General features: G+C 36.2%; 4 protein-coding genes and 2 long non-coding RNA genes across 62 annotated transcripts; 3 read left to right on the forward strand and 3 right to left on the reverse strand.

The window, feature by feature from the left end:
* Positions 1 to 602: 602 nt before the first annotated feature.
* On the forward strand, positions 603 to 5,472 carry LOC104750572 (alpha-galactosidase 1-like). Of its 50 annotated transcripts, none has more exons than XM_087492419.1 (19): positions 607 to 863; positions 1,312 to 1,494; positions 1,584 to 1,748; positions 1,869 to 1,940; positions 2,032 to 2,111; positions 2,340 to 2,406; positions 2,497 to 2,535; positions 2,640 to 2,676; positions 2,816 to 2,940; positions 3,025 to 3,161; positions 3,249 to 3,335; positions 3,427 to 3,530; positions 3,656 to 3,716; positions 3,908 to 3,994; positions 4,154 to 4,281; positions 4,392 to 4,479; positions 4,574 to 4,694; positions 4,885 to 5,032; positions 5,145 to 5,472. In XM_087492419.1, exons 10-14 carry the CDS (start codon positions 3,135 to 3,137, stop codon positions 3,983 to 3,985), a joined length of 357 nt encoding a protein of 118 aa, XP_087348545.1. In that variant the 5' UTR covers positions 607 to 863; positions 1,312 to 1,494; positions 1,584 to 1,748; positions 1,869 to 1,940; positions 2,032 to 2,111; positions 2,340 to 2,406; positions 2,497 to 2,535; positions 2,640 to 2,676; positions 2,816 to 2,940; positions 3,025 to 3,134; the 3' UTR covers positions 3,986 to 3,994; positions 4,154 to 4,281; positions 4,392 to 4,479; positions 4,574 to 4,694; positions 4,885 to 5,032; positions 5,145 to 5,472. The 50 variants fall into 50 exon arrangements, 40 of the variants coding, with proteins under 40 accessions (XP_087348555.1, XP_087348545.1, XP_087348557.1 ...); XR_015584980.1 differs by lacking the exon at positions 607 to 863 and adding an exon at positions 4,695 to 4,812 and having other exon boundaries at positions 1,137 to 1,494; positions 2,032 to 2,249; positions 3,249 to 3,360; positions 4,574 to 4,618; XR_015584982.1 differs by lacking the exon at positions 607 to 863 and adding an exon at positions 4,695 to 4,812 and having other exon boundaries at positions 1,137 to 1,494; positions 3,249 to 3,360; positions 3,659 to 3,716; positions 4,574 to 4,618.
* On the reverse strand, positions 4,353 to 9,707 carry LOC104750571 (uncharacterized). 2 transcript variants are annotated; one of them, XR_015584983.1, is made up of 5 exons: positions 9,348 to 9,707; positions 8,873 to 8,988; positions 8,641 to 8,703; positions 4,765 to 5,301; positions 4,353 to 4,650 (listed from the first exon to the last, which is right to left on the reverse strand). It is a non-coding gene; the product is annotated as an uncharacterized LOC104750571 (long non-coding RNA). The 2 variants fall into 2 exon arrangements; XR_761654.3 differs by lacking the exon at positions 4,765 to 5,301 and having other exon boundaries at positions 9,348 to 9,664.
* On the forward strand, positions 6,153 to 8,540 carry LOC147925687 (uncharacterized). The gene is made up of 3 exons (XR_015584984.1): positions 6,153 to 6,307; positions 6,436 to 6,954; positions 7,037 to 8,540. It is a non-coding gene; the product is annotated as an uncharacterized LOC147925687 (long non-coding RNA).
* Positions 9,708 to 9,766: 59 nt separating the features above from the next.
* LOC104750573 (protein HHL1, chloroplastic-like) lies at positions 9,767 to 11,871 on the forward strand. Of its 2 annotated transcripts, none has more exons than XM_010472384.2 (6): positions 9,767 to 10,409; positions 10,791 to 10,928; positions 11,033 to 11,119; positions 11,248 to 11,295; positions 11,416 to 11,572; positions 11,651 to 11,871. In XM_010472384.2, the coding sequence occupies exons 1-5, from the start codon at positions 10,137 to 10,139 to the stop codon at positions 11,560 to 11,562; spliced, it is 693 nt and encodes a 230-aa protein (XP_010470686.1). In that variant the 5' UTR covers positions 9,767 to 10,136; the 3' UTR covers positions 11,563 to 11,572; positions 11,651 to 11,871. The 2 variants fall into 2 exon arrangements, with proteins under 2 accessions (XP_010470686.1, XP_010470685.1); XM_010472383.2 differs by having other exon boundaries at positions 9,838 to 10,409; positions 11,416 to 11,558.
* A 366-nt stretch (positions 11,872 to 12,237) lies between these two features.
* On the reverse strand, positions 12,238 to 14,539 carry LOC104750574 (two-component response regulator ARR11). 2 transcript variants are annotated; one of them, XM_010472385.3, is made up of 5 exons: positions 14,299 to 14,539; positions 14,071 to 14,223; positions 13,577 to 13,969; positions 13,375 to 13,451; positions 12,238 to 13,287 (listed from the first exon to the last, which is right to left on the reverse strand). In XM_010472385.3, the coding sequence occupies exons 1-5, from the start codon at positions 14,405 to 14,407 to the stop codon at positions 12,439 to 12,441; spliced, it is 1,581 nt and encodes a 526-aa protein (XP_010470687.1). In that variant the 5' UTR covers positions 14,408 to 14,539; the 3' UTR covers positions 12,238 to 12,438. The 2 variants fall into 2 exon arrangements, with proteins under 2 accessions (XP_010470687.1, XP_087348535.1); XM_087492409.1 differs by having other exon boundaries at positions 13,573 to 13,969; positions 14,299 to 14,492.
* Positions 14,540 to 15,378: 839 nt separating this feature from the next.
* LOC147925688 (DEAD-box ATP-dependent RNA helicase 20-like) lies at positions 15,379 to 18,142 on the reverse strand. Of its 5 annotated transcripts, none has more exons than XM_087493369.1 (6): positions 16,967 to 17,314; positions 16,486 to 16,750; positions 16,161 to 16,343; positions 15,988 to 16,071; positions 15,831 to 15,874; positions 15,379 to 15,710 (listed from the first exon to the last, which is right to left on the reverse strand). In XM_087493369.1, exons 1-3 carry the CDS (start codon positions 17,050 to 17,052, stop codon positions 16,308 to 16,310), a joined length of 387 nt encoding a protein of 128 aa, XP_087349495.1. In that variant the 5' UTR covers positions 17,053 to 17,314; the 3' UTR covers positions 15,379 to 15,710; positions 15,831 to 15,874; positions 15,988 to 16,071; positions 16,161 to 16,307. The 5 variants fall into 5 exon arrangements, with proteins under 5 accessions (XP_087349495.1, XP_087349496.1, XP_087349492.1 ...); XM_087493370.1 differs by having other exon boundaries at positions 15,379 to 15,742; XM_087493366.1 differs by having other exon boundaries at positions 15,831 to 16,071; positions 16,967 to 18,142.
* Positions 18,143 to 18,287: the final 145 nt, after the last annotated feature.

The raw sequence follows: 18,287 nt of genomic DNA on the forward strand, positions 1-18,287 counted from the left end.
TATTCCTCAGGTTCAAGCTCATCCTCCTTAGCTCCATCCATGATCACATCAAGACTGATCGCTGAGTGACCTGAGTCTCGAGATATGGTGAAGCAAGAAGCACTCAGGAGAATGAGAAGGTAAGATAGAATGATGACATGTAAGCAAAAGTAGAACTGATCTGTATTAATTGTTTTAATTTGATTGGGTATTCATTTTAACTGATGTGTCAGTCTCTACTTCAATACAAAAGGTGAGGTGTCATGCTCTGGTGAAAAACCTCCAAGTTTTATTGTATTGATTTTTAATAATTTTATGTTTTTTAAAATCTTGCTGATTTTTAAAATCATAGAAAATTTAGAAAGTAAAAATGAAGGATTCTAAGAGATTGTTTAGGAAGTTATTTTTTATAAATCTTGCTGATTTGTTTTTCCTAATCTTGTAAAATCTTTCTATTTAATGAAAGAGCTTTCATGACTTTTGTTATGAAGGAAATGATATAAAATCCTAAACCAATAACAGAAAATTTGAATTCATTAATAATCCAAGATTCTTTTGTTTTATTTGAATAACATAAAACTTTTAATGACTTTATAAAACTATTAATCCAATAACACTAGATTAATCAAGATTTTAGATAATTTTTTTACAAATCCACAACCAATAACACCAAATTTTTAAAGAGTTTTAAGAAGTCTTGATTGAATAACAACATATTTTACATAACTTTTAAAATTATTAAAAAAATTTCTAAATCTTAAACCAATACTCCTCTTATTATGTGTTTTTAAATTTTGTTTTGATCATAAATTGAAGAGTAACTCATAGAGTACTTCCGAGTGGAAGATGCTCTAAAATATGTGATTGGTTCTTAGCTTTTAAAGGTAATCGGATTTTGCTTTTTTTTTTTTTTTTTTTTGGTGGAAGGTAATCGGATTTTGTTGTTCTTAGCCGTGATATATTAACGTTTTTTGTAAGCCCAGTCCACTAAAGAAAAAAATCTCGAAGAAGGAAAAAGGAAAATAGAGGACACAAGGAAATAAGTAATAGAGCAATTAGAGTAGAAAAGGAATAGGAAAATCGTGAACCGTTGAAAATTTAGGATGATGAAATCTTGACCGTCATAATAAATATTTTTTCTGCCACCAACTCCGAGTAAACAACAAAACCACAAATTTTTTTTTTTTTGTTATTACGGCAGTGTCTGATCTTAGTGATGCGAGTCTCAGTCTCTGATTTTGATTAAATCAAACCACCGATGATTGTTCACAAGATTTACTTTGATGCCTCTAATTAAGTCTTTTACTTGTTTGGTTTTTGCTTTAAAAGTAGCTGCTCATCAAATCAATCCATTGAGGAGGAGAACTAGTTCAGATTTTCCACATGGAGTTTCCCCAAAATTTAACTTCTTTGGGTCTGTAAACTGTTGCATGCTTCTCTCCATGATGTCAGCTGAGGTCGTTGGCCATAAATATGGATCCTGATTGGAGTGTTAATCTCTTGCTATCATTACAGGTGAGGTTATCTCTAGCTATAAGATTGTCAAGACTTATGTCTCTAAATCATTTTATTGCTATTAACGAATGCTTCTTTGTTTGATGTAGAGTGGAAACAGAGGCTTGACTGCATGGGATCATTGTCTCTTGTTTATTGCATTAGTGGTGATGCTAAAGATGGAATTGTCTATTATCATATAATTTGATAAAGATGCAGCAGAGGACCGCGAGAGAGAGAGAGAGAGAGAGAGAGAGAGAGAGAGAGAGATTCATGTAAGTCTATTTTTTCTTTCTTCTTTTTTAAAAAAAAAAACTCTTTACCAATCTTAGTATAATAATACTTCATTCTAGAAGGTTTTATATGCATGTTCTCTTCTTAATTTTCACTTTCAGGTTAAAATATGGCTTGGAGAACAACGCAGCAGGTCGCCCGCTACTACTATCTTCTCTCTAGGTGTCACTACGGTTTGTTCAATTTCTGACACCCACAACCTTTATTACTTGAAAGATTCTCACATTGGTTACAAAAGATTTTGCTCATTTTTTTTTTATTCAGATCCCAAATCCCAAGAGGCTATCAAGATTTCTCTTGACCTCCAGAAGTTCGTTTCTTATTGACAACAGTCTTCCTGATGTGTATGTCACAACTCATCTTCTGTCTTATCATCGATTCAATTTTACTTGCTTTCGTTGTGTCTGCTTTGTTTTGTCTTTGCTGGGTCGTCTCAGTCTGCTCAGTCTGATTTTGGAAACCAAGCTAATTATTTGTTTAAGGTGCAGAGCATACTTCAGATCTTTGATTGAAATTTTTATCTTGGTATATGTCTTGTGAATAATGTTTTCTGATGATGATTTCAATTGCAGCTTGCTGCTTATGGCGCGACGTGGTTCTGGAGAAAGGTACATTTGATCATTATAGCATGATGACAAAGTAATGTCTCCTCTCTTTATCTTCGAATACATTTACTTACTTTCGATATTTTTGTTTGTAACCTAACTCTGCTTTGTTTTGTCTTTGCAGGTCTCAGTCTGATTTTGGAAACCAATTATTTGTTTTAAGGTGCAGAGCATACTTCAGATCTTTGATAGAAACTCTATTTTAAGACATGTCTTGTGAATTAATAATGTTTCTTAAGTATTCTGATGATGATTTTCATTTTGCAGCTTGCTTATGGCTTGACGTGGTTACATATGGGGAAGAGTACATTACTTAATCATTACAACATGATGACACTACATATTATTTAATCTTTTCTCACTGTTAATATTTTTCATGTTAGAATATATCTTGGAGACAACACAGCAGATCGCTACTTACTATGTTCCCTCTCGATGTCTAGTTTACAGATTTCATCATCAAAGAGAGTGCCTCTTGTCACGCCTGTTTGCGGAACAGCTTCTGTTGGCAAGTCCACTAGTAGCTACACAACTTGCTCAGAGACTAAACTTGCCAAATGTCTTACAGGTAACCATTCTTCATCTGTTCTTTGCATTCTCATTTGTTTGTGATTTTTTGAAAAATTATAGTATGTGCTCTTTTGTTTCACAGACGGACATGGCATATGAGCTTCTTCGAACAGAAACTGAGTACGTTATTCTCCTTTTTAATGATGGACATACTATGAAGTTCCCTTTGGAGTTGGACTTTGCTTTCCTTACATGAGCAATAGTAACCAAGATTCCCAAGTAAGTAATTAGCTTTTGGTTCCATAAAATCATCTTGAGATTTTCATGTCTTAACATCATAACTGGTTATCGTTTTGTTTCTCCAAGTTTCTACAAAAATACCATCTTTCTGCCATTGTGGAGCATCTTGGGAATATATATAGCATTTTTTGCTCATTACTCCTTTTATGCGAGGTCAGCTCCTTAGACATGGCATAAGGTAAATATGATATCACAGTTTTATTTGATTTATGAGTTTATATTGTTCCTTGACTCTGTTTTCCAGGGAAGTCTGGTGCCAAAGAAGTCAACTTTCCCTTCTGGTACTAAAGCGCCTGCGGATCATGTTCACAGCAAGGGCCTTAAGCTCTGGATTTACTCAGATGCCGGGTAAACTATTTTTTTCCTATGCTTCTAGAATAATTTCAGAGGTCAGAGGAACGAATTTTACACTTTTCCTGGTGCTTTGAACATGAATACACATTCTCCTTCTAATTGTGTTGGTTTACTTGCAGCAGCACCATGCCAGGTTCTTTAAGCCATGAGGAGCATGATGCCAATACCTTTACAGAATGGGTACGTTAGATTTCATTCTTGTTTTCTCACATTCTTTTTCATCTCATAAAATGGTCACTGACCTGATTTTCAGACAGTGAGTATAAGTTACAATACTTGGTGGACAAGAACGTGATTGTACTCCGATCCAAATGTTTTTCATATACATTTCTGATGATTCTGTTTTTGGCTTATTATGTTTCTTCGTGAAGGTTGGGAGTGCACTTTCGGATCCATATCTTCCATCTGCAGCTGCATTAAATGGTTTAGCTGGGCCACTCCATGGTTAGGCTAATCAGGTAACCTCTCTTATTTATCTCCTGAGTGAATCTTCTATTGTTGTTCGAAACTACAAGTGAGAGTTACGAGAATGACACTTATAAACTGCGAAACTTATGATGTTCAACTGAGAATTTTGAAATCGTAGTCTGTTTTTCTTTTGCATGGTCTTGTTGTAGGAAGTTCTGCTGCTGTGGATCAGATCAGTTGTCACAATTGCCAAAAAATGTGTTTTGAAAGCAAGTTTGTTATCTGATCATCGCTCCCCCGGCCTCTGAATTCATACTTGTGGAATTGTTCATCTAGGGTTTGGTCTCTCTCTCTCTGTTGCTTTATATTATGTTCATTCCTCTTTTATTTGTTATACTTCTTAAATAATGCGTCCCTAAGTAAGTAAGTTTCATCTTCGTTTTGAAGGTTGTTTTACATTTGCTTGGAGAAGGTCCTGAGGCAACTCACCCCTGCTAATTGCAAATTTCATATCGTACTAGCTGGAGCTCTAAAGGTAATCGAATTTTATGTTTAAGCAGAACTAGTATTGAGTTTTCTGAAGAGTTATGCCTCTAATTAGTCTTAACTTCTTTGGTTCTGCGGTGAAGGTTATCAAATTAATCGACAGGAGGTTACCCCAATAACTTCTTTGAGTATGTAGTGTTGCATGCTTCTCTCCATGATCCTGATCAACACAGAAATTCTGTTAATCTCTTGCTATCTTTGCAGGTAAGTTTATATCTAGCTATATATGAGAGTCTCATAAGACCAATGTTGCATATGAGACCAATGTTGTTACCCCCAATAACTTCTTTGAGTCTGTAGTGTTGCATATGAGTGGAGTGAAGTAAGTTCTGAAAGACACAAGGATGCTCACACATTTTTTGCTAGTTCTCTGATGTTTAATCCTTTGTAACAGTTGCTCAATCCCACAGAATTATTTTGCTAATCTTGTGGCTGAGCGTGAGTTTGTGGAATGTACCTCCTCTGTTCCCGCAAGCTTTGGTTCTGTTCAAGCAACTCTATCCGGACCACACGACAAAAGAGATGGAGATTTCCCACAACAGGTTTGAAGACATCATCCACTGTGCTCTAAATTTAAAATTATATATGTTTCATCTCTTCCCTTATCTTAGTACATATATTTAATTAAGAAAAATGATATTATCGCATTTGCAGGAAACTGTAGGAGTGTTCATGGAAAAACTGCTTGATACACTAAGCTACTCACAGATAAACATTCCCAATGTGGGCACTTGCTTGTTGCTGAGTACCGAAGAGCTGCGTTCGTTACTCATCCGGGAAATAGTCATCAGACAGTTACAAAATTGCAAACCTTTTTCAAAAAAAAAAAAAAAAAAAAAAAAATTTGGGTTCAGCCCTAGGGGTGAACCATTCTCATTCACCCCTCTTTATTAACCAATCAAAACACAACAAACTGCCATGTCATATCATATTTATAAAATAAATCAAAACTGAAATAAAAAGACAAAACAAGTTAAGGAAACCAATTCTGTAGATTTTTTATTAAGGAAATTATGTTGGTTTAGGTTTATAAAATAATGATTAGAGTTCAGATTTTACAATTAAATGAAATCATATGTCGGTTTGGGTTTACAAAAAAATAGGTAGGATTTAGTTTTTACAATTAAACACAATTATGTGACGGTTTGGGTTTACAAAAAAATGGTTAGAGTTTAGGATTTAGATTTTACAATTAAATGAAATTATATATCGATTTGGGTTTACAAAAGAGTGGTTAGAGTTTAGGGTTTAGATTTTACAATTAAACAAAATTATATATCGGTTTGGGTTTACAAAAGAGTGGTTAAGGTTTAGATTTTACAATTAAACAAAATTATTTGCATCCTATTAATAGAATAATAATCAAATCTATGCAAATCAATTTTTGATAACAGTTTCCTTTGTCCAGATTCTAGATATCAAATTACCGATCTTATGATTTGAATATAATCACAGTTAGGATTTTAGTATGCCAATCGATGATGAATATTATTAGTGAAGAATTTAATTGTTTTGCCATATGTATAAACCGTAGGGGTAAGATTTTTTTCTTAAAGATTAATTTCCTTTTATATATGTTAATTTAACTTTTTAGATATTGATTTGATGATTTCCATTATACAGTAATTTAACATTTCTTTATATATATATATATATATATAGGTTCCATCAACCCTAGCAGCAAAACAATTTCATCCAATCTCGCCTCATCTTGATCTTCAAGATATCTGCTTTGGTTTTTACTGCGAGATTCTTGCTTGATTCGATCAAGGTGTCTGAGCTTTGATTCAAGCTTGGCTTCAAGTGGGGTTTTGGAGGTATGTGAGCGTCAAATCTTCAAGTTTCAATTATGGGGTTGAAAGTTTCAGATTTTTTGTATCATCCAAGTGTTGTTTGAATATAAAATTTTATAAATCCTACCACTTTGGTTTTATTTTTCCTACAGATACACGTTTAAGATCATCCGCATCCTTTATCGCTAATTTCGAGTCATTATCCATCCATGGTGAATCCTCCTTCTCGGAGAATCCTCCTTAACCGCAATTCATACCTATCGGTTACACTCCAAGGGTTTGGTGAGTGAAGAGCTTATTAAGGATGATACAGTGCTGGTCGTTGGTTTAGGTTTGTCCCTCTGTAACTCTAACGATGACACGAAACTGGAGACTAATAAAGCTCTGAGAACCCAAAAGCTGGCACACCCAGAAGCTGCGGAACTGGCTGCCCTCATTCACGGCTTGAAATGGGCCTTGCAACTCAGTGTGGAAAGTATCCAATTCTTCTGTGACGACTCCAATATCTTGGGCTACGTAAGTTTCTCTCTTCTTTTACTGTGGCCAAAGAGACTCATCATATTCCCACAGATTAGTGGTATTCAGCAACCATCTAGGGATACTCGCTCTATAAAGAAGAAAGTCAATAGAAGATCCAGGCAGCAGGTGCGGGTTGGACCAAAAGTGCTAAGGTGAGGGAACACATCAGCTTATCTTTTGTGTTTAGTGGGGAATTTGGTTCTCGGTTTCAACCACATAACCCATACAATCCAGGTAGTTATGATGATCTGATGATTGAGGAAGTGGAAGGTGAGAGAGATTTGATGGGTTCAAAAAGACTCTCTAAGGCTGCTAAGTTTTCAGGAAGTGGAATACTTATATTCTGAACATGATCGAGAGAAACATGGGGAAGCTAGTGACGGTGGACATAACGTGGAAAATGTTTGGCATATATATATCAAGAGAGAAACAAACATCTCATTGTCTCTATAGCTGATAGAGTTTTCATGACTGGGAATCGAGTCTCTGATTTTCTCAAGTTCACCAAGTATGGGAACCTGGTGGAATTTTAGCTGGACAAATGCTGCTAGACGGGTTAGTGGAATTTTAGGCCTGTGAATGTGATAGAACTCTTGATTATGTTCCGAGTTTGTAACGACATTAAACGACCAATTGAATCTAGAAGGGCTAACCGTGTATGGGAGCGTGGTGGTTTAGAGGTTAGACAATTTCAGTGGGATTGGCTAGAGAATGATTCGAAAAAGTTTTTGGAGTTTTCAAATGAAGGCTGAAGCATCATGTGATTGGTTTGCAAAAGGTCATGAGAACAGGTATGGAGGAAATGTATGATGGGTACAAAAAGGGAACTGAGAGGCTGAAGGTCTCTCAGGAAGCCCCTGGCGACTCTAGTGGCTAGGAATCATGTCAAAGGAAACGACCGCAAGTTTCTCAGAAGAATTATGGTGACGCAACGGTTTCATAGAGCTCGGATAATGAAAAAACTCAACTGAGGGTAATTAGTCTCTCTTATCTCACGACTGGCTACTCACAAATTATCTCATGATCTGCTTCTTGAAACTGCCAATAATGCTCTAGTCATATCTTGGTGGCAATTAGTGCCCACGAGAAACAAACCAAAAGTTTATCTCGGAAGGGTTGTGCGTGGGGTCCGGGGTGGAACATGGTATAAGAAGGCTCTGCGGGATATGATAGATGGATATTACAGAACCACAAGATTCAGTTTTAAGGCAGTAAGAGTGGCGTTACAAAACTACTTTGTGGTGAACTATACTCTTGAGGGTCCTAAGCTGGTGATGGTTTATGAATGTGTAGAGATGCAAACCTTTTCCAGTTTCCAAAAGATGTATGTTGGATCACAAAAGGATATATGTGAAGATACTTACTTGCATGATATCAACAAGATCCTATGGTTTGGAAATAATATCAAGGAAGGAACCTAACGCTGAACTACGTGCAGAGAATTTCAATACAAGGCATGTTACCTGAGAGAATTTCAGGAAAACAACCTCGTGATCCAGGCCGGTTTAGCAAGAGAAATCAGTGTGGAGTACAGTCTGAACATGTTTGGTGGGGATTTATGCAAAGGTTAAGTATATGGTACAACGCTCAATAAGCTTGAGATCAGACAAGAGTGATGTGGGAAGGTTTAAATGAAGCCTAAGAAAATCACGCTTTAGTGATCACATACTTTGTGAACATGAAATTGCTGTAATGAAGGAATTAATTATATAGCAAAACAACAAAACAATTCTAAATCTATCTCTTCTCTTCCCTCTAATTCTTCTGTTTTCTATGGCTAGGTCACTGACTTTATAATTCCTTCTAGGTCAAGTGCAACCCAAAAGGTAAGAACATACCTGAGGCTGCTAGTGCTCATATCTCCGCTTGCCTGACCCAGTTCCATCTTCCGCCAATCAGCCCTAAACGGATCGACGAAAGCAAATAAAGAGTGGTTAAGTCCAGAAAATGTAAAAAGAGGGAGATGATTCACAAAATTACTAAATCCCAAAGCGAAAACGAGCGATCTAACAGAGATGTTCCTTATTCTAAGCTATGATTCCTAAATTACAAAAGTCGCGAAAAGCTTACACGAAGGATCGTCCTTGTACGAAGAAGAGATTTCTCTGGATCGTCCTTGTACGAAACGAAGAAGAGATTTTCTCTGGATGATGGAGTTTAGGGTTTCCTTGGACTGGAAAAAGATACTGCAGTGGTTTTATAGCTGGGATTAGTAATGGGAGAGCGTAAAATAGCAAACTGCTTAATAAAGTTAGAAAACGAGGAGCATAACAAGTAAGGCACTTGACTGGAAAACAAAACCGTTTAAATTAGTAACTTTTTATCAGTTTTGTATACACGAAATCTCAATATGATTTCAAAAATTAACCCAATAATCTCAATTTGTTTATCCCTAATTTTAAATCAGTTTATTATTTATAACTTTCACTTAATTATACTATCAACCTTGAAAACTTTTTATTTACCTTAGTTTCTTTTTTTGGCAAACGAATTAACAAAACATCCCAATTGCAATATAATAATGTTTCGAGGAGGAAGGGATTACCGTAGAAGAATCGCGTGGTGAGGCCTTCCTTACACATCTTCTTCACCAGATCTGGTGGCCCAAAAGCTTCTCTAATCTTCTTTACGCATGACTGATTATTGAAAAAAAAAAATTGTTGTCCTCGGAAATCTTGAGAATTGTCCATATGAAAATTCTCAAAATCTCAGAAGATAACAGTTTTCTTCCGGTCAAAAGAGGATCTGATAGAAAAACAGACATGATAGGAAAGGAGACAGAAGAGAACTTATTAGAAGCGGCTTAGCCTTGTCAGAGACAGAACTAGGAAATCTACTTTCCTTCCACCCTTGCATTATCGTAACATCTCACTACAACTGGGCCTATTTGATATTTTCCAGGCCCAGTCCATCAATATTTTCTCTGTCTCTTTTTTAAGATAAAGCAAGCACCCTAACTTATTTGTATTCCTATTTGACTTTTTCCGAACTAATCAATCAGCCATATTATAGCAATTTCTTGTTTGTAGACTATTGATTGATTGAGACTTTTCTTCTATAGAATAGGATTGTTCTTTGTTTTGGTTTAATTTGGAAACAGGACTGTCCTTTTTGGTTTAATTTCAAACATGCGTAGAGAACAACGGTAGAAGAAAGAGATTTACGGTTAGAAGACTGGTTCTGGTTCGGTTTAAAAAACGGGTAGGACACGTGGCAGATCCAAGTAGATAAGGTACTACGAATCCGCGAAATCATCATCCCCAAAAAAAGAACTCTCCGTTTACGAAACGAACACGAAACACTTTAGTGTGGGTTGAATCTTCTGGTGCGTAAAATGGAAGTGAGTATGTCTCTGAACGCGTTAACTCGGCTTCCCCTGAAGAACACGGGAAGATTCGAAGAGGTTGGTTTAGCGAGACACTCGCTGTTTAGCTCAAGAACGGCATGCCGAGAGACGGCTGTGCAGCCGCGGCGGATGGTTTTTGTTGTGGAGGCTAAGGGAAAGAAAGGTATGGCTGCTCGTCAGTATCAACGTACTCCTCCTCCTATGCCTAAGATTGAAGAAGATGGAAACCCAAGATTTGTTATCTTCATTCGTATGGCCAATGTTCGTCTTTTTCCCCCACTCTTTCTTTTGATTAGCTTCTGCTCTTACGAGTTAAATTGTTTTAGCTTTGCTTGGTTCTGGTTGGAAAGTTTTATACTTTTTTTTTTACAATTTGAAACTCCTAGATTGCAATTGTTCTCTTCAACACTTAAAAATCTTTGTTGTAAGTTCTAAGTTAATTAAATGCATAAGATTGTTAGCTTCATTGGTTTTGTTTGCAAAGTTATGTACTTGTCTTTCAATTTGATTCTTTTAGACCATAAATCAGATTGCAATTGTGTTCTAGTTTTTCATCGATGCGAGTTTTTTTTTTTTTTTTTTTTTATCTTTTGGACATTTTAGTTCTTGTTGTAAAAAGTGTGTTTCTTGTGACATTAACAGGTGTATCTTTGGTATCCTCTTAGTATAATCGCTGGTGGTACCACTGCCAAGATCATGGTTGCTGCAAAAGATAACCTCTTGGGGAAGTATATCTACAAAGACACCATTGCTAGAAACATTGCCGCTGTTATTTACAGAGTAAATTAAGACAACCTGCTTATAGTTACAATTGTGGTTCTGTGGTCTGATTCCGTTTTACAATATGTGTCTCTTTAGATTTGATTTCTGACTCTTCAACACAGGATGAGAAAGAAATACAAAAGACAGCAATAAAGCAGCACCGTGTCTTGCGTTCAGCCACAGACTTTCGATATGGCTACAAACTTGTTGTAATGTTTTGTCTTCACTTATTTGGAAGCCTCTGCTTCTTTTTGTTTATTAAGGACAGATTCTGTGAAGGCATAGGAAATGTTTTGTGGTTTCGTTTTCACTTATTATGGCTACATTATACATTCAGGAAAACGGAAACATGAGAGCTGCACTTAGTACCTCAGATGTTATCGAGGTGAGCTATATACTTAAACTATTTTGAGATCAGCTCTCAAACTCCCTACAGTGACACCAAAAGGATTCTGTTATATATGTTTTATCTGAAACATTTGTGTTTTTTCCTGAACAATCACAGCTCCCAACTCAGGACCAGCTTAAAACAGTGTTCGACAAAGTTAAAGACTATTTTGGGAATGCAAAAGAATCATTCGGAAAGATATCATCGCTGAATCCTGGGACAGACGAAAAAACTGAAGAAACTCCCGATGAGAAAGCCAAGTAAGTATAAACAGGTGACCAAATGTTTCTTCTTTTCATTTTCAATAGATTTTTGGTGTTTTTCACCAAAATGATATGTATTCATTTTTCAGGGCCTGAGAGGCTAAACATTTGACACTTGGTTGGTTGATTTTGATGTCTCAACCGTCTTGGTATGAGCTGCAGAAGGTCATTAGATACGACGAGATTGCCGCTATGTTGTGCACATTTTCTTTATACATCTCTCACAGAAACAGCTTCTGTTAAATCTCTTGTAACATATAACGTATATGTGTATTGTAGATTTGTTGAAAGAAAGAGCCATTGGTTACAACTTCCCGTATGAACTTTTCTTTAAAATTGATCAAATAATAGTAGTCATAAATCATAATACCTTAACCAGAACTGTGTATAAGGCAGTCAAAAGCTTTGTGAAGGCAGCAATGAGGGAGAGCAGAACCATTTGCAGAGATAAAGTAGAACCTCCCTGATTGCTCCAGTAGGTAAAGTTTTAGTTCTGTGCAATATTGACGACATCCGGTTGTGTGAACATTGCAATATGGTGTGTGTGTAGCTTCATCTTAGTTTGTTATAAATGAATTAGAGCTCAGTCAGGTAACCAATCGATTCTCAAGATATGACAGGCCAAGTATTTTTCTTCCAGGTGAAAGGGAAACCAATGTGATAGTGAAGATGTAAATGACGGTATGAAACATGTGGTCTTATCATTGTCATCAACCTGGGTGATGTAATTAGCCTATGACATGGATTATTGTACAATGCATTCGAGTATTCGACCATGGAAAAGGTTCTTCGGAAAGCAAGATTATTTTCAGGTATACCCACAAAATCTTTCTGCATTACACCAACCAATATACGAAAAGAAGATATTGGAACAAGGTTAAGATATGAATAAACCTTGGTCTACCATGAAGGAATACTCGTCAGGGTCAGGCAGACGCTCATTTCCATACCAAAGGTGGGGTGGGAGCTCAGATAGGAATGATGGGCTACTACTGTAATCTTGAAACTGGAGTCCTGTGTTTGCAAGGAAACGCTCGCCTTGAAGCCAACTTAAGTCTAAGTCAGTGTCTAAAGAAGCAGAATGATTTGATTCTGGAAGTTCCCAGCTTCTCAGAATCGCCTCTGTGTTGTTGGTTACATTTGAGCTGAACTCCTGCAGCTTCATGGAAGATAAGGCAGAAGGATCCAAATCTTGAATGGTTACAGTAGGGATCTTGTCTTGAGGCATGAGAAACTCATCTATATTCACACTACTGCCTCCTACCGGTGTCTCATAAGGAGGCTTCATCTCCTCTTCCATGATAGCCGGTGCAGAATTTGCAACATAAGAACTCTGACTTGGCAATGGTTGTTGTTGGAGGAAGCTATTCTCATACAGAACCGGCTTCGATTCAAGTACCTCTGGAACATCATTCCAGGGAAGCAGAGAGTCAAAGGCAGGGGAGGATATGGGAGGATCAAATCCTATACGAGTCTTTTTTGTTTTTGGAGGCATGATCACATCAGTGTTGGGGTCAGACAGAGACGCTGAAGCAAGTGGCTTTGGATCAGTCTCTGTTGCTTTTTGAAAGATTCCCCCAGAGAACACAAAGCTGCTCTTCCCAGGGCTTTGGTGGCCTGAGTTCACTTCGGCATCTTTTGGAGATGAATCTATACTCTTCACGCCACCAGAATAACACTTGAGCTCCTTTTCTTTCTCCAATCTGCTAAGGTAAAGCCTGTATTTCTACAAAAACAGAACAACAACAAAAAGCTTAATCTACCAAGGTAAAGTTTTGACTTTTGAATAATGACGAGGTAAAGTTTTTTTTACCTGAAGGTGGCTCGCAACATTTTCCCTAGTGAGCCATGGAACATTCATGAGATCCAATATCTTCTTGGGACCAGCTTCTGCCAAACAAGAGAGACCGGAAAAAAATTCACGACTCTATGAAGACATGATAATAAACAGAGAGAGAGAGAGAGAGAGAGAGAGGCAAAGGGGAAGAAGAAACCAAAGTCGCCAACGTACTTACTGTGATCGCATCCGATTTGGTTAACAGCGTTAACAAACTTCTGGTGAAGCTCGAAAGACCAAACCACTCTAGCTTTCTTGGAAGAAGAAGATGAGGGGTCGCTCTCATCTTGAAGAAGAAGCTTCTTCTCAAAGTCAAAGTCTTTTCTCTTTTTACAAAAAGAAACATCTTCACCTCCTCCAAGAAAATGTGCTTCATCGTATCGTGTGATCCAATCAGTTCCTCCTTCATAACCACAGCCTTCGATGTCTCTCACTTCCTGAAGCTTTTTTCTCAAAACATGTTGCCATATGATCTTCAGTTCCTTCATTCTTATAGGCTTCAACAAGTAATCACACGCTCCATGCTGCACACCTTTCATAACTCTGCTCGTCTCTCCATCCACCGACATCACTATAAACGCAACCAACACACACAAAAAAAAAAAAAATCAATAACCTTTTTTGTCCTTTATTTAACACAAGAAGTCAAAGATCTTTCTTAATAAATCTCACTTATGACGGGGAGGTCCAATTCAAGACCAACGTGCTCAAGAAGCTTGAAACCATCCATGTCAGGCATGTTGACATCGCTTATCACGATATCGTATCCGTCTTTACGCTCCCTTAGCAACCTCAAAGCCTCTCTAGCTAACCCACAAGTTGTGACTGCAAAACACAAGGAGAGAAACTCTCAGATAATTAAAATCCAACTGTTGTGGAAAACATAAGAAAGAAAGAAACCTTCGTAAGAGCACTTCTTGAGCATTTTCTCAAGAATCTTGAGCCAGGTTGGGTCATCGTCCACAACAAGAACCCTGAGACCGACGGGAGAGAAGCCACCTTTCTCCATGTTCGCCGGCAAAAACAAGAAAGAGAGAGAGACAGAGACAGAGGAAGAGAGAAAGAGAGAGAGATGAGAAAGTGGTGAGTGTTCCTTTTTTGGAAAGGTGGTGAGTGGGGGTTTTTGTTTTGCGATGAAACTACAAAGTCCGAATATTTCGGCGTTGTTTAGATAACGGTCACCGTGGCGTACGTTAGCTTATCTTCGTCACAGGGGTTTCCAATTTTTTCTCTGTTTTTATTTAATAAATTGTTTTCTTTTTTAAATTTGTGGATTACTTTATTTATTTATAACTAATTTGTGGATAAACTTTTGAATAAAGGAATTTAGTTCGGTCTAACTTCACTGGAAAAAAATAAAAAGTTGTTGAAGTTGTTTCTCTCTCTCTAGATTAAGTTGACGTCTTTTGCTCTATATTCCTCCAATAATTTAGCTCTTTAGATTGTTCTTAATCAAGATATTGCCATGATAATGTTATGGATTATATCCCCTTTTATAGTTATTATATAAAAATTTAGATAATTATGTTTCTACCCATTTTTTGTATTATATTATATGTACATTCACTACAAGAAAACAAGCAAATAGCGACTGCACTATTAGTCACTATTTAGTCGCTAAACAGTGTGTTACGACTAAATAGCGACTAAAACCAGTAGTCGTAAATCGAGAGTCGCTAAAATAAATAGTCGTAAAATTAGTCGCCAAATAGCGACTACATTACGACTATTTTGCGTAGTCGTAAATGTAGTCGTAATATAGTCACTAAATTTAACGACTACACTACGACTATTTTACGACTATTCTAAATAGTCATAATGTAGTCACCAAATTTAGTGACTAATTGAGGACTAATTTATGATTATGTATTTAAACAATATTGTATTTATACAGCATTATATATATATATACTATTTTGATAATATATATATTTTATTAATTATTTTTAAATATATATAAGTTATTGGAATGAATTGATATTAAAAATAAAAAATACTATATTTATTATTATGAGACCATAATATCAAAAAAAACTGTATTACAAAATAAAACTAAAAACATAGTTAAAAATAAGAATACAAAGAATACATCATACTACTAAAAAAAGAAAGTAAATATTGGAAATGCACAAACATCAAGGGTTAATGTTTGAAGCGACGGAGAAGGAGGTTGCTTTGCTTTCCCAAGAAGTCTTTTGCTTTTGAGATGAATGTTGAAGATTTTGACCTGAAGCAAACTGCAAAGACCGAGACAAGGAGAAAGGAAGCATTTCTTAAGGAACTTAAGGCGAGGGAGAATGAGCTCAGATTGCCTAATGACACCATCAGAGAGAAATTAGCTGAGCTGGAGAAGAAATAAGTTTGCTTAAATATACATAAACTGGATTTAACAAACACAAACGAGGGAGAATGAGCTCAGGCTGCTTACATACCTTGAAGCGAGGGAGAATGAGCTCAGGTTGCTCACATATACCTCCTAAACTCGATTTAATAAACCCAAACAACTTTGGTTAACAACTGTGAGTCTATATGGTCACATGAATTCTCTTATGAACTGGATTCCCTTGGACTTAGCTCAAGCAAATATACCTTAGCCCTGGAGCGCCCAACATGAGAAGGACGAAATAGATATTGCCTATTCAGGTTACTGACTTCAATAGTGTCCATTTTAATCTGTAACATCGAACAAGAACCAGGAAAAAGAACTTAACATCGAACAAGAACCAGGAACAAGAACTTCACGAGCAGAACTCAAGCGTTACCTATAATTGGTTGGGCATTGACATGGACGATTGAAGGTAATAAGTAGGAAAGAGTCTTTCCAGAGCCAGTTTCAGCAATGCTAATAAGATCACGTCCCTTCATTGCCATTGGCTAGCCCTGAGATTGTATAGGCGTAGTAGGTTCAGTTAAACCAGCCTTCTTAATCTCTTCCAAAACATAATCTAGGCCAATCAAAAAACTCTTATCAGTAGATATATACAAAAGAACTTACATAGACATGTAAGTGAAACTGATCACAGTCTAAATCAAATGAAACAGAAGTCAAATCCAGTAGTAGTTCTTTTGGATATGAAATCAGCTTACCAGGAAAGCCAACATCACGAAAACTCTTGACAGGTTTGGTAATATCTCAACAACAGTAATTTCCCTCAGCTTACGATACTCTTCAACTTCTGCCTCAGTCATAGCCGCCACAGCCTGCGATTCGACATAGAAATTCTTCTCGAAAGGAGTCAAACCATCCAAATCTAGCTTCCTTGGAGAGTCATTGCCATCACTATCCTTTTTCATGCTTGATGTATGACTACATGAGCTTCCGTATGATGAAGCCCCACCAAACCCTGAGTCACTAAGAACACACAAATTTGAAAATGAAACAAACTCTTCTTCTCCAAAAGTAAACACCACAGAGAATCGAAAACGCTTAAAGCACACGAATTCGATCAAAATTAAGCCGGACTGGCTTCATACTCGGTACAAAGGAAGTGTATAGAGCAACTAAGTGGAAAAAAAATTCTGAGTTTTATCAATTTCAATACGAAAGCAAACACACACACACACTTACCTTCGACGGTGTGTTGTATTCAGAGCGGTCAGCATCAAGTAATTTGGTTCATTCTCGGAAGTAGTCTTTACGGGTAGGTTCCTCATGTTCAGGGATTCGACAGTGAATGAAGGCTACTCCAGAGCGTGAGTAATTACGAGATCTGAGATCCGCAAAAATGCTCTGGTACCAGATCTAAAAACTTGAGAGGATGAAAACAACGACAAGATGAAGATCGAATAGAATGAAACAGCGGGCGGAGGAGAGAAAGTTAATCGGCTAAAGAAGAGAAGGGGAGAAAGTTAATCAATCCCTCGTGAAGGAGACGAAAGAGAAACAAGAGCTGGAAAAAACCTTGTCCGTTGGATTAAATTAATCAACGGTTAATAGTGTAATCCATGTGTTTACATATCATCCAATAAAAAGCTTTCATTATTTAAAGAGTAATTTGTTGGATCAAAACATATATACTTTGCAATTCTGGGTTCATAATTCAGGAAATGACATTTGAAATTTATGATTTGGGACTTGGGGTTTTGAAATTTAGAAGAATATTAGACTTGATTTAGATTTAAAAATATTTTTTTTTAGGTTTTAAAATGACTAAGTTTAATAAATTTTGTAAGTATATAGTTTTTGGAAAGACTGATTTATATGTAAATACTAAATAGTTTTACATCTTGGTTTTATAGATATTCAATGGCTATATTTTGGGTGAATGATCTATGATTTAATTTCTATACATGAATTATAAAGGTTTTAAATTTAAGGTTAAGGGTTTTTGAGCATAAGTTTTGGGTTTGGGGTTAAGTGTGTTGATAAAAATATAGGATTTGGAAAACTATAGTTTTTTGGGGTTAAGTTTCGAAAAATTAGTTATATACATATATATAATGGTTATGGTTTGGTTTTATGGTTTTTGAATTAATTTATAAGATTAAGAATTTAAACTTCAAAATTTAGATTTGATGATCTAGGTTTTGAAGTTTGGTTAAGGGTTTGGGGGTATAGGGTTTAGGGTTAAGATTTAAGATTTGGGGTTAAGTTTTGAAAAATTAGATTTTCTTTTAAGCATTAAAGCTTGGTTTTATGTATATATAAGAATGGCTATGTTTTAGTTTTATGGTTTAAGAAATAATTTCTAATATTAAGAATTAAATATTCAGGATTTAAACTTTAAGTTTATAATTTAGGTTTTGGAGTTTGGTTAAGGTTTTGGAGTTAAATTTTGAAAATTTATATTTTCTTAAATAGTGACTGATATACGACTTATTGGCGACCTTTACCATGAGTTGCATCTTAGTCGTTAATTTAGCGACTATTTAACAACTATATGTTCTGT

The sequence above is a fragment of the Camelina sativa genome, chromosome 16 (genome assembly GCF_030686135.1).
Source record: "Camelina sativa cultivar CO46 ecotype springtype chromosome 16, ASM3068613v1".
NCBI classification, from domain to species: domain Eukaryota; kingdom Viridiplantae; phylum Streptophyta; class Magnoliopsida; order Brassicales; family Brassicaceae; genus Camelina; species Camelina sativa.

Coding starts and splice junctions, on each gene's coding strand:
- LOC104750572 (XM_087492419.1), top strand. CDS start 3,135: ATGAGCAATAGTAACCAAGATTCCCAA. Junction 3,336..3,426: donor CATTACTCCTTTTATGCGAG/GTCAGCTCCTTA, acceptor TCTGTTTTCCAG/GGAAGTCTGGTGCCAAAGAA. Junction 3,531..3,655: donor TGGATTTACTCAGATGCCGG/GTAAACTATTTT, acceptor GTTTACTTGCAG/CAGCACCATGCCAGGTTCTT.
- LOC104750573 (XM_010472383.2), top strand. CDS start 10,137: ATGGAAGTGAGTATGTCTCTGAACGCGTTAACTCGGCTTCCCCTGAAG. Junction 10,410..10,790: donor TCTTCATTCGTATGGCCAAT/GTTCGTCTTTTT, acceptor TGACATTAACAG/GTGTATCTTTGGTATCCTCT. Junction 11,120..11,247: donor GATATGGCTACAAACTTGTT/GTAATGTTTTGT, acceptor TTATACATTCAG/GAAAACGGAAACATGAGAGC.
- LOC104750574 (XM_010472385.3), bottom strand. CDS start 14,407: ATGGAGAAAGGTGGCTTCTCTCCCGTCGGTCTCAGGGTTCTTGTTGTG. Junction 13,970..14,070: donor ATTGGACCTCCCCGTCATAA/GTGAGATTTATT, acceptor TTGCGTTTATAG/TGATGTCGGTGGATGGAGAG. Junction 13,452..13,576: donor CCAAATCGGATGCGATCACA/GTAAGTACGTTG, acceptor CTTGTTTGGCAG/AAGCTGGTCCCAAGAAGATA.
- LOC147925688 (XM_087493366.1), bottom strand. CDS start 17,052: ATGAGGAACCTACCCGTAAAGACTACTTCCGAGAATGAACCAAATTAC. Junction 16,751..16,966: donor AATACAACACACCGTCGAAG/GTAAGTGTGTGT, acceptor GTGTGTTCTTAG/TGACTCAGGGTTTGGTGGGG. Junction 16,344..16,485: donor TCGTGATGTTGGCTTTCCTG/GTAAGCTGATTT, acceptor TGATTGGCCTAG/ATTATGTTTTGGAAGAGATT.